The 13,465-nt window shown below is 46.2% G+C and overlaps 3 protein-coding genes across 3 annotated transcripts; 1 reads left to right on the forward strand and 2 right to left on the reverse strand.

Annotated features, from left to right (window-relative positions):
- Positions 1-3,475: 3,475 nt before the first annotated feature.
- On the reverse strand, positions 3,476-5,861 carry AO090038000509 (uncharacterized protein; the record flags this gene model as incomplete). Its single annotated transcript, XM_023238252.1, has 8 exons — positions 3,476-3,543; positions 3,882-3,971; positions 4,082-4,283; positions 4,336-4,494; positions 4,547-5,116; positions 5,180-5,585; positions 5,637-5,713; positions 5,769-5,861. 8 exons carry the CDS (start codon positions 5,859-5,861, stop codon positions 3,476-3,478), a joined length of 1,665 nt encoding a protein of 554 aa, XP_023093171.1.
- A 379-nt stretch (positions 5,862-6,240) lies between these two features.
- AO090038000508 (Zn(II)2Cys6 transcription factor) lies at positions 6,241-8,534 on the reverse strand (the record flags this gene model as incomplete). Its single annotated transcript, XM_023238253.1, has 4 exons — positions 6,241-6,709; positions 6,764-7,355; positions 7,402-7,779; positions 7,991-8,534. 4 exons carry the CDS (start codon positions 8,532-8,534, stop codon positions 6,241-6,243), a joined length of 1,983 nt encoding a protein of 660 aa, XP_023093170.1.
- Positions 8,535-8,810: 276 nt separating this feature from the next.
- On the forward strand, positions 8,811-9,975 carry AO090038000507 (phytanoyl-CoA dioxygenase family protein; the record flags this gene model as incomplete). Its single annotated transcript, XM_001825370.1, has 3 exons — positions 8,811-9,047; positions 9,109-9,885; positions 9,937-9,975. The coding sequence occupies 3 exons, from the start codon at positions 8,811-8,813 to the stop codon at positions 9,973-9,975; spliced, it is 1,053 nt and encodes a 350-aa protein (XP_001825422.1).
- Positions 9,976-13,465: the final 3,490 nt, after the last annotated feature.

Genomic DNA, 13,465 nt, shown 5'->3' on the forward strand with positions numbered 1-13,465 from the left:
GACTTGCATATATTCCCTGTTGATGTACAGATCCGTACATTCCTGCCTACCACAGCGTGCATATCTCATATGATAGAGCGATAGACAGACCTTGCGTTTATTTCATCATTAGCTAGAATAGACTACAATAGACTCTAAAATAATTAAAACCATTTCTCTACCAACACAAAATTCCCTTAAAAAATAATTAACACGTACCAGCCCAAGCCATAGATCCCAAACGCGTCCACAAAGAACCATATGACAACGTACCATCGACATTAGTCGCACACTAAACACAAATATGTATCGGCCAGTACCATGAAAACAGGCACACCCTGATCGGCGGAGCTCACTTTCGTCTAGGGAATCAATCTAGATAATTTTAGACTCATATAGCCCCACCTGTGTTTGGATTCTCCACTATCCAGCTTCCTGGTAAAGTTCTATACCACCGCCACGCATTAGCGTTAGATCGACACGTCCCATCTCCGAGATAAACTTCTTCTATGGTGTTAGACTAGGTGTGGAGGGGCGAAGTAATTATAATGATGAATATGTAAACAGTACGAACGAGATGTGCAAAAAGTGATATCACATATACTTTGCCATACTATAGGTTTCCGACTCAAATAGCTAACCGTGTAACTACGAATATATCAAGTGTCTTAGATGGAAATGTGGACCAGGAATACTGATCATCATGCTGAAGACTTTGAGTGGGGTATCAAATTGCTTGGATAGCCATTGTTACGGAGGCTAAAGGAGGCAAAACATAATTCAGGCAGCGGTATATATGATACGATTCTCTTGGTGTATTTACGATGGGTATTTATCAATAGGGTCCACCCATCTACAAATGGAATTAATGGCATGCATTTGAATGACTCCATATCTCGCGCATAATAGATCAATAGTATGGGATAATACTGGGGCAATTGTGTGACTTGCTATGGCCGGGGGAGTTTATGGATATGACAGAAGAATATCATAAGATAGATTCAATACGTTGAATTTACATTGCATAGGAGAGGAGAAGATAATTGGTCCCTGTCGGACTCCGCTGACGTAGTATTTCTCTCATGTCAGGAATCTTCCAAAAGTACATAATAGGCCCTCTTGTAGCAATTTGCGTGGGCTTGTTGGATTAGGGTTGAATACGCCCGGTTTGGTTCTTCTCTTGCTGCCACACAATCACCACATGTGTCCTTCATCCCAATAATATATGACCCAATGTGAGAAAGTCATCTCAGGAGGAAGATCTCTAGGATCAAGAAACTCAACATGTTTTAGGGAACGGAGTTTAGGGAATAACTGTTCGAGTTGTCGGACATGCTTAGTAGGCATGCTAGTATATATTAGATTAGAGATAAGATAGTAACATAGAGAGACACCCAGATAGGGTCCTGGACTAACCTGATATCTGATTCCGTATCAATGAATGCTCCAACAGCCAAGTGTGTAAGCCGTGGTAGAAAAGGAACCTTTTCAGGATTGAGCACCATCATGTCAAAGTGTCCCGCAAGGTAAAGTATTCCGAGTAATGGACAGTGTTTGCCTAGGATACCCAAACAAACTGCGGTAAGTATGGAACCAGTGAGCTTCAACTTGATTACTACTAGATGAGGAAGATTTGCGACCAGCTTTTCAAAATCACTATCTGTGAAATGGGGCGCCTGGAAAGAAGAGCTGTCATTTGAAAGGAGCCTTAGTTCTCTCAGTTGCGTCAAACTGCCGAGAGACAAAAGATCCTCATTCGAAATCACTTCCGTACTTCCAACGATGGAAAGTTCGAGGCTGTGCAGCCCTGTTAGCTTGAAGATGGATGGAAATACGGTGCTGTCGAGGACAGAAGTGTCACTCCTTTCACTCAAGTAAAGATGTAACGTTTTGAGGTCCCGTATTGATCCTGCTATTGTTAATAGCGACGAGAGAGCGTCATCTGTTACTCTTATATCCAAATCCCGCAAAGCTATAAACGGTGATGAATTGCTCAGGGTTTCCAGTAGATATTTATTGAGCAACCCGTCGGTGGTAAGGTGGCGCAGATAATTATGTGTCGCCAAAATATTGAAATTATCGGCAGCCATACGCCTAGCTGGGTCCTTCCATGTAAGGGCCCCGTTGATTACGGTGCCATTGTTTTGGAGGACCCCCGAGAGAATTTTTAGTCTATGATGAGGGTGTACATTGGTGATAAATAGCGTCCGCAAGTGGAAACAGTACGTGTCGGGAAATGCAAGTAAGTCTGCGTTAACATCCCCAATGACCCAAAGATATCGGACTCCCGAATGCAAGTATTGCTGAAGATCAAACTTATCTTCCAAGACTAGCGACTCTGGACTTTGATCCTCTTCATCCTTAGGAGGCTCAAAAATGATTGTGAGACACATCAACTTCGGAAAAGTGAGATAACGGAAAGCTGTTCGATATGCCCTCTGGTATACTATGAGATTCAATGATCTAATCACAGAGGCGTAGATCTGTCGGCGGCTCTCATACACCTCGACGAGTTCAGAATCCATACCCTGGCCCATGCCCCCACCTCCCCATAATACCGATATGCCACAATTGAACCATTGCGAGTTGAGTCTAAGGAGAGGAGCTATGTTGTTCTCTTCGTCTTTCAGAGTCCTTAGGATCTGTAGAACAATTTCCGGGGGTAGTTTGTCCATAGTGACAGAAGATGAGGATGGGTTGGTTGAGAATTTAATAACACTGGAAGGAAGAAATATCAGGACAAGGAATATTGTCGTGAGTCAGGTGCCTTTTAGCCCTGACAACCAGAAGATTATACAATGAGTGAATGTTATGGCAGTAGAAGACGTGTTAATGTTAATCATATGTTGTCATACTTCACTCATTTGTCCCCATAATAAGCAACAGCTATTACTAATGACTACTGCCGTATGTATGCTGCTATGTACTGTTTGACATTGGAGCATTATACCTCATATGTGTACGTACTTCGCTTTTGGACCTCATCACATACTGATGTGATATAAGTCAGGCTGGTGCCCTTGTCGAAACCTTTATTCCCGCTTCCTCGCCTTTAGGGGTCGAGTTAAGCCGCGGTCAACCTTCTTGCCTGACCACCTATACGACTACCGCGTCATGAATAACCCCATTAAAACACTTGTCCGACATGAGTCCCTTGAAATTCGCTCAGCCTCGGCGGGTTCGAGCTGTACAATATACATGCTCCAGGGTCAGCAGAAGCAGGAGCTCAGATTCGTCATCTTCCAAGGTGAACGTGAATAGTTCTGCGGGGATACTGGCCATCGTTGGCCATCGTCCGATGATTCTCATATAAAACTCTCGGAAACATATCAATTGACCAATATCCCTCCCTGATACCTTGGTTGAAAGGATACAGAAGAATCCAGACAACGGCCGCAATACGGTCTCGGTTGTCCATCGACCGAGTGACCCAGTTACCTGTCTATATTTACTTAAAGTGGCATGATTACTACATTATCACCGGTGCTTGGATTACTTACCAGTGTCCCTCGGCGCCTAATTTCTCCTCGTCACACCGACCAACCGGAGACCTTATTTGCCGATCTACGGAACTGAATATAGTAGTTAGTATACCAATGGGGCAAACTATTGTACCAGATCTCAACACCGATCGTCGAAGCTGAGATACAAGATAATGGATCAGCCAAGCCATAGTCCCACTCAGCCTAGTGTACAGCACTCGGTGTATTTAACGTGGGATCTCCTCAATAATTTATATAGCAAACCCTCCATCTACCGGTAGAAGCCACAATAGAATATGACTATGAGAAGATTTAAACCCTACAGATATCTCTCGTCCGCGGGAATATGGATGCGACTCTTCTCCAATGGCGTAGGTATATATTGCTATTCTACCGCAATCATTTACTCCTGCTCCTTACCCGCCAAGTAATGAACATCACGCGCCGGCATAAACTTGCCACGCACGGTATCCCGCTCAAAAAGCTCGTCCATAAATTCCAATGATAGCCCTAATTATAAGATCGTTCAGTATTACTCCCTTTTTTTTTTTTTTTTTTTTTTTTTTTTTTTTTTTTTTTTTTCTGACTATTAAAAATCAGCAACACAACCGGAATCATACCTTTAGTTTCCGGCACAAAGTACCAAGTATATATCACCATCACGAAACAGAAACTCCCGTACACAAAGTAAGTCCCGTATCCATTTTTCCCCAACGTCGCGAACATTGTCGGCGTGGATTTTGCAACCACAAAATTGAAGAACCACTGTGAGGCTGTGGCCATGCCCATATTCAGGGCCCTAAGGCGTGCCGGGGGAATTTCCTAGTCCCGCCTGTTAGCAGATATATACTATAATGCGACACGGAAGATTTACTGCGCAGTATGACCATACCACTGGCCCCCATCCGAATTGATATACGGCGGCAAAGAGGTATATGGCGATCAGGGCAATGTATCCTTGCGGTGTGATAGGGGCGTTTTCCGATATCGTATCAAATCGGACGTAAAAGCCGACGTAAAATAGCATGATACCCTATGTCCGGTGATAAATAGATTGTTCAACTCCGGGATACGATATTGCATACCTGAACGATTCCTGTCCATAACAACGATCTTCTTCGGCCGAGCGTATCCGATACGAACACGATAAAGATGCCACAGGCTATAAATTTGATGATACCGTATATCCCCGTGGCAAATAGACCCACCGAGGAGGATGCAAGGCCGACACTTGCGAATATTGTTGGACTGTAGTATGTCATGGCGTTGGTCCCCGTCATGTTACTCCACATCATGAGGGTAATGCATAGGATTGATCGCCGGCGATAGGACTTCTTTGAAAAGGATTCTTTTAGAAGACACCACATCGATGACTCGGAGTGCTGCGACTCCTCTTCCAGTTGACGCCTCAGGTTATTCAACTCCTCTATCACATATGAATGGTCTTCCGGTAACCCTCTGAGGGTAGCGAGAACGCGTGGTGCTCTTTCCGGCCGCTTCATCGCGAGGTATCTCGGTGACTCGTTTGCAAAGAGCATACCGACTAAAAGGATCACGGCTGGAAATGCTTGAAGAGAAAGAGGGATGATGAATTGTTCCTTTCCCGTTAAGTGACGCTCGCAGCCGTAGTTGATCCAGAACGCTAACTGCAGCACCTTTGTTAGATATATGGAACATGTTGAAAAGGTTTAGATCTAAATCATAAAGTCTAGACCTACCGTGAGACCGAATACCAAGGTTAATTGATAGAATCCTGTCAATAACCCTCGGATGCCGCGTGGCGCATTTTCAGCAATATATATTGGACACACGGAAGATGCTATCCCGATGGAGACTCCCCCGATGAATCTATATACCACATTAGCTAATGAAAGAGATTGAAGTGAACGGTTTACTTGCCGTCCTGCATACAAAACTCCAATGATGCCACTAGCACCGGCTTGCATAGCAACACCGACGAACAATATCAATGCAGAGAGTATCAGTGACAAGCGGCGTCCAATGGCATTGGCAACGTAGGTGGAGACTAGTGCACCCAGAAAAGACCCCGCTTGGATGACGGAGACGATGTTAGACTCGAGGTTTGCTAGAACGGTGTCTTCTTTTCCTTTGAGCCCGTATTGTCTTTCGTTCGGTTAGTCTTGTGCAAGTGGTGACCTTAGGAGAGGGACTCACTCTTTGAAGGAGTTCATGGTTAGGACGCCTCCGATGACACCCATGTCAAAACCAAAAAGCATGGAAGCTCCACATGCCTATATGTCATCAGCTTCTTTGAACATGTACTAAACCAGGGGACGTTGAGCATACCGAAAGGCTGATTAAAACTACACGGAAATTATATATCTCCGGGGGGTCCGACTTGACCGTGTCATTTCGAATAATTCTCTGAAGGAATGTCATTTGGATGGCGCGCTTCTACTCTACAGAGATTTAATGCTACAGAATAGATCTCGCAGGGCCCTTTAAGTATCAATGGAGGCACGATGTGTCTATCTACGCCAAGAGTACGGCTGTAGACGGCCATTGTAGAGGCTTGCCTCGTTCTTTGACTAGCTGGCCGAACAATGTTGGCATAGCTTTGGATAGGGTTCACTCTCCCCATTCCCTACTATGATTAGAGGAAGCAAGTGCCATCGATCGACAATCATGATGATGCGGGGTAACACTATGCCTGAATTGGAATCTGGGGTAGATGCTTTTGCGGGGAATTAGCGTCGGCTATAGGTATCATCATTGCTACTATCCGTCCTCCTAGGATTATCGAATAAAGCGCTATCAATTACAAATCCATCAGAAGCTGACCCACACCGTGGTTCTCCAAGCCAGGGAACCCACCGCGAAGAAACGGCAAGTTAGACAAAAAAGTGTCAGGGCATTCTAAACCTTCAGTTGACTCTAGAAAGGATAATGCCTGCTGAGTCTGGAAGTCATCCTGGAAAGGGCCTGTACTGTCTATCACGGAAGTGCTTGCAAATTCGTCGAGGTCTATAGGGCTCGGTAGCGGGTTTTGCGCAGAGCCACTCGACTGAACAGAGTCGTTTGCTGTCTCCGGCGTGGTCTGTCCTTGGAACCACAGACTTGTGAGCAGCTTGCTGTATCTGGAAGTGATATGAGATGGGCTTGTGGCTGCACTTTTGAGCATGGAGATAAATTGGCGAACTAGCGTGGTACAGGTCTGTTGTTCCTCAGAGCTTAAAGCTCCAACAGTCAGCGCTTTGAAGAGGAACACCGAAGCATGTATCTCGTATCTGTAGACTGGTTAGGATGGTTATTTGTGGTGGCAGTAGGTGTATTAGCCTTACAGGTAGAACCGGACAGGAATATACCTGAGGTGCTTCGTGGGGTTCAACCGCTCCATGAGGTACTTGAGCACGCTTTTAGCTGCATCGATAGCAATATAGATGTGTCTACCATCAGCACTAGCCATCACGCTGTAGGGGAAGTATGAAGTCTTTCCGTTATCGCTTCCAACGGGACTCTTAGGCGTTCGATAAAGAACCGCCTGGAAAGCGAACGCGTTGATGTAGAGACGGAGGTACTCGAACTGGAGACATAGGAGACCGCTTAGGTGAAAAGGTAAATCGACATTGGCCCAGGCCTCTTTCCACATGGCCAGTGCCTTGGAGCTATCATCAAGATACTTGGTGTAGTCGCCCATGAGCATCAGCTGCACAGTGCGAGTTTTCGATGCGTATAGGATATCATGAATATTTCCGAAGATAGTGGTTAGCTCAACTTGAGCCTGGACAAAACTCGCATAATCGACCCCATTCGCCTTCTGGGGCCGTAGGTAGGGGTAGTCTTCTATCGTGAACCGAGTGGATAAACCAGGCCCGCGACACCAGAAGGCTTGACCCATTTGGATAGAAATCTGACGGTCGGCAAGGTACGTGACTAAGTATGTCAGCTTAGGATAATAGGATGCGGAGATGTTTCTTACAGATCCAGGCCAGTCTATTACGATGATAATCCAATTTATCCTCATCCTTTGATTCGCCTCGAAACGAATACCTTTCCAGGTGTAACAAATAGGCTTGACGGACTGCCAGTCCAATGAGATTCCATGAAACACTATCCTCTTCAGTCACTTGCACCTGTTGAGGCGGACCGTTGCTGGCTGCAGCATCCCTTGCCCATTCCTCGGTACTGATGTGTGGAACCCACTCGGCGAGGAGCAGCAGTCCTTCCACTGAGCCAACATGCCGAACACTGGCAGCGCCCAACACAACTCGCAGTAGTAGCTTTTCCATGTACTGAGATATTCTGGCATGCAAGCCTTCCAGGCCCCCTCGGTCCTTTGTTGCGATGGTCAACACAGCTGTTAGAAGAAATGTGTCATTTGCCCATGATTGCGTGATATTATCCAAAGAAGACAGATGGCCGGGAACAATTGGCAGATATGGATGGAAGTTTTGGACATAGCTGGTTAAAATGTTAGTCTGGAGCGGGCGTAACTGAATATATTACATACTATTGAAGTAAAGGCTCCAGCAGTTGAGTATCCACGATGCCATTCTGGATAAGCTCACTAGTAAGAAGAGTCGAGGATTTCCTTGCTGGATGAGTGACGGAACTATCCTGAGCATTACTTTCTTCTCTCGTAGACATCTGATTAATGTCGACTTGATACATTAATGTTTTCCTCCTTTCTGCACTCCTTTCAGTCGCAGCCGTCTGTGCAAGAATCTGAAGAGCCTCTAGCGGATTCTGAATACCCCCAAGTCTGTGGTCTGCCGCCACGGTCTCTGTATTGACTGAATCTACAGCTCTGGATTCAATAGTGTGCTCTGATCGATCGCATTCTCGAAGCTCTTCCTCTCGGTGTTTCTGGGATTTCCGGACACGAAACCGAGAGTAATCGCCGCCTCGTCGAGAAGTGGCAATCACACATCTATGCCCTTCAGAAAAGCACTTTGAGCAAGGATAGTAATTGTTTTCGTTGGTATATTGTCTAAAGCTGTTAACTGACAATTCGTAGCAGGCCTTGTGGGCGACATACAGATCGCATTTCGTCTTCCGCTGCCTACAGCGAATGCAGGCTCGGTAGAGACGTTCCCCTTTACTTTTCGTCATAGTCAATTTTGCGATTTGATATCAGTGGTTTATGGTGGGATGTCGAAAATTAATGCGGGGGAGAAGCGATTCTGCTGCATCGGCTATAGAAACCCGCCCACGGCTGTAGTTCGGCTATAGACGGCAACGGCATCTGATTGGTTGAGCGTGGGGTCTTCTCTGTTGTGGTGTTGTTATAAGAACAACACACGTCCTAGACGTAGGTCAATTTTTCTATAGATTCAAACCGCTATCGGTTCTCATTACTTCCACAAGTCACTACAGAAACACCTCAAGATGGCTACGATGGTTGAATCCGAGGTCTCGACCTCTGTAACCGCCACAGAACAACAACAAACTCTCCCCAAGGACGACATCTATGGCAAATATTACCCCACCGACCCAAAGAATCTCAGTCTGGAGGGTAATTTCGGGCCTATGGATCCGGAGAGAATTGGCTACTTGCAGCCGACTTCCAAGGATACCCCTCTGGAAATCATGCGGGAGCGGTTTAACCGTGACGGATATCTTCTGGTAAATATATTCTAGCCACCGTCCATCTATACATTTCTGACACAGTATTGATTTGATATAGGTAAAAGGCCTCCTCCCCAAAGAACCCGTCCTCAAATGTCGCCGTGAATACTTCGAGTATATGTCCCCATCTGGCCTCCTCAAGCCCGGCACGGACACAGTCGAGGGAATCTTCAGCGAAAAGGACAGTCGCAAGTACCTGCCACCAGGGAACCTCCGCCGGCTTTTCGGACTGAAAGATGATGAGGAGTCGGAAAGGTACCTGGAGCTCATGATCAGCGCACACGAGGCTCAATTCTACCTCGACTTCTGTGAGATAGAAGAGCTGCGAGCATTTATCCGACGGTTCGCAGGGTGGGAACACATTACCATGTTGCAACGGACGCTTTTGAGAGCATTTGTGCCAGATAGCGAACTAACACCCGTTCACTTTGATCAGATGTACCTCCGTGCTGGCCCGCCTACTAGTCTCACTGCATGGGTGCCTATTGGGGATATCTCTCTTGAAGGGGGTGGGTTAATGTATCTTGAGGGCTCGACTGATATTGGGCAGAAGACGGAAAAGGAGTTTAGTCGAAACGCAGGTAATCTGACTGATGAGGAGCGTGTATCCGCCTTCAATAAGAATATGAATGATGGTGGATTTCTGAGTCGAGATACGGTTGAGTACGGCCAGAAGGCTGATCGGAAGTGGCTGATTGGGGAGTATGAGGTTGGCGATGTCATCTTCCATAATCCCTGGATGGTCCACGCTAGTTGCAAGAATAAGGATCCCCAAAGACGGATTCGATTAGCAACTGACTTGAGATTTGTGGATTCTACCAAGCCGTATGATAAGGTGAGCTCTTTCTTGGTCGAGCATAAGTAATGTTGCTAACCTTAGTTCTAGCGCTGGATGAAGGTCTTTCGGCCACTAGATGGGCTTTGATGTTATCCAGACTCCATTAAGGGTGCACAATGTGTACTGTTGGAATATTTGTCGGATAGTTGTATGTAACATGAATGCTATCATTTTCCACGTCCAGTCATTATTTAGGAGAACTTATTATGACAATCCGTGGTGTCGATAGATTTAGTAGAGTCCAATGCCACCACAACAGATGTTGTACAGAAGTGAGACATAACAGCATGATCGACCTTTCGAATCCTCCAGGATAGGAGTCGATCTAGGGAAAGGCCAAAGTGTAGTCTGGGATTATCCCTACATCAACCTCAGCTGACTTGGGCTTCAGTATTTGGTCGATCCATCGCATGCTCACCTCATCAGTACCTAACCCTAAAGCAGCTCTCGCACTGTGCTTGGAGATGCATCCAATTCTGGGATCTTTAGCCTGGCCAAGTATACAGGAATAATGATTGGATTTTGGTTTCGTTAGTCCAACTCGTAAGAAAGGAGAGCAACATGCTGCCAGGATATCTCAAAGAGATCAGGCCATGCTCCACAGACCACCAAAAGCACCTCGGCATGGTATTTTGCCACTGGTGGAGTCCATGAGTAACAACTTATCTTCGGTCATAATTCAAACCGTTTAGATGTTGGTCCGATCCCCGGTATACCGTGTTACCAACACCGTTATAGTCACATCATACTGTGGCATAGAATTCACATTCGGTCTGCCTCTTTTGCTCCCTCAGCAGGGCTCACGGCTCATGGATGAACTGACGAGTTGCTAGTTACACAGTTAATGATATGACAAGGGGGCAGATAAATACCAACAGCCGCAGCCTCTTTCAGGCGCTCATAGGTACTTCATGTTACGCATGAGGCGTCTGTGAGATTTCTCGATAGTCTTCCGCGGGTTGCGCTTGTAATATGACAAGCCATAACGATCCTTGTGAGAGGACGTATTGTTGGGCTACCCTTGAAAGCTGAGGACATTTGTGCTCCAGTTTCATCAGGGTCGTGGGAAGACAGGTACGTTGAATGGCGTTGTCTCTGCTGAGAGTGAAGTAATCAGGCTGGTAAGCGTAGGCTTGTGCTGGTGACTCAAGTTCGCTATTTGCTGTACTAGATACGTACGTTAATCTAAATCTGATGATGGGTTTGGAGACATCTACAATTTGCTGGTATGTATACTTGTAAAATCTACTGCATGTTTATGCTGCTGTATACTTCTGACACCCTGGAAGCAGAACTTAATCTACGCACCAGGCAACAATTTTAAATTATAAACTTTACCCGGTCACCCTAGTTGCATATATGTCATGAAAATCTGGAACAGCTGAAAGACCCCTGACGTGGGGGCTATCTATACCACCAACATATGTACAACACACCTGAGACGTTACTGAGAATAAGCCTGTGTGTGTAAGTCTATGCACTTCGTAGATAACATAGTACTATTGTTTTGTCTGTTTGGAATCCTGCCCTGCAACTGTGGAGCGTATCGGGGAACCTATCTGCCATGCAGACGCACTTTCATTTACATTTGGAGCTTGATTAGAAGGTGAATAGAATATCTACCAATCGAAAAATTTATTTCCAGGGAGCACTGTTGTACCTGAGCCTGTACATCCTCATTCTAGACCGTTCTGTGGTGGCTTAGGGCCCATCGGACATGTTGTGACTAGGATAGGGCGATGTACTGGGGCGAACTAATTGATTGAATAACATGCATCTCAGCCCCAGCCGACAAATATAATATTCTCCCACAATTTTACAGGTTCCTGACTTTGGATGAAAGTAAAATCAATACGACACGTTCGTGGACGTTGATTGCGGGTGTTTCATTCTCAGCCCCCATAGGAGACAGGGCACCGTGTACCCTACTCAGCAGTGAGATTACGCTTCCTTGGCCTGGTTGTGATCAAATCCCACTTGTGTCGATCACAAAGGGACTATGCCGTTTTTGATATGGGACGCTGATAGCAATGTTGGGAACACACGATTACCCAGTCTTCTGTCGAACGTAAATGCCGCTTACGACCGGGTGGATGAGTATTCCACGGCAATCGATAATACATCCTTGACACTACATGAACTTGTACGACCAGGAGGTTCACTTACGCCAGTTACTAACGTCCTAGAGTGTTGTATAAGCTTTCGGATCGCAAGGTCAAAATTAGCGTAGCTGACCATCAATCCTGACATCAATGCAAGGGTCTCTCCCGTTGCGTCGTCTCTACATGGATCAAGGATATGCTAGCTGAAGTGGTCACGTTATACGAATGTAACCTAATTTTACAATGGTTTATTATAAATTGTACCACCACTTGTGGCTAATGTACATGGCCCCAAGCCCTATTCGACGGATCTACGACGTCACAATGCAAGGGAGCCGATAGATTGCTGAGCCGCAGGAATGCCAAGAATGTGTATCTCGTGTTCCCTTATAGCATCAGAGTCCTGCTAAAGTATTGGATGTGCATTTGTGTAACGTGATACATCTATATCTTGCCATGGATGCTTATACCTTGGATAATGACATCCTCAACTGCGACATAGCAATGGCTAGATCGGGCGTTTCATGCAACTTCATGCGAGCTACACCCTCTAGTCGACGTGTATGAGCTCAAGACCCTTTCTTGGGTTAGTCTGGCTCGTAATTTTGAGTGACTCGTATACGTCGGACCCTCATTTTGGCCAAATGTTACTGGTTCTATGTTGGTTGACTATTGCCGGGTGTCTATGTCTCAGCCACCATGGGTTAAGGAGGATATTGATTGGATAGGATTACGTATAGTATGGGAAGCCACATGAGGGAATTTCCAGACAGGCTTCTGGTTCAACGGTGTGAGTGTTGTAGGATCAGTATGGGGAGGAAAGAGCATAAATATGTGGGAGCCATCCTGCTTTTTGGAAATCTAGCCAAAGCAATCTAGCGCAGTTTACGAGAATACCTCAAGGCTAAAAGTCCAAAAGCTTCATCCAATTTTTCTCTAGTTCAAAATGATCAAATCAATTGCCTCTATCGCCCTTCTATTCTCCACAGCAATCGCTGTCCCAACCCCAACCGAGCTCCTACCTCGGGCCTGCACTACTCTAGCCCCCGCTGTCATCAATATTCTCGACGCCGCAAATCCCAACACCCCCTACTCTGGCCAGCAGTTTACCCTCGAGCGCAGCGGTTCTCCCTTGGTCGATAACAAGATCTCCGTGTTGACCTTCAACAACATTCCCGCCGGCGCCACTGGCTGTCGACTCGAAATCGAACTTCCTCCCCTGAGCGACGGCCAAATCGCTCCCAGCGACACCCAGGCAGATGTCTGGTCTGCCGACCCAGTAGACGGCAGCTCGTTCCCCACGTATAACCATCCGCCACACAAAAGAGAAATGGTCGCGACCTACATCTTCCCCAAGGGACCAACCACAAAGTCGACCCACACCGTATTGGCATCTAACACTTGCTCGACCACCATGAGCTGGTTGGTGCAGTTGAGTGAATGGCAGAGCTCGGCTGGAAGTGTCAATTTCCAGA

This window comes from Aspergillus oryzae, chromosome 6 (genome assembly GCF_000184455.2).
Source record: "Aspergillus oryzae RIB40 DNA, chromosome 6".
NCBI lineage: Eukaryota > Fungi > Ascomycota > Eurotiomycetes > Eurotiales > Aspergillaceae > Aspergillus > Aspergillus oryzae.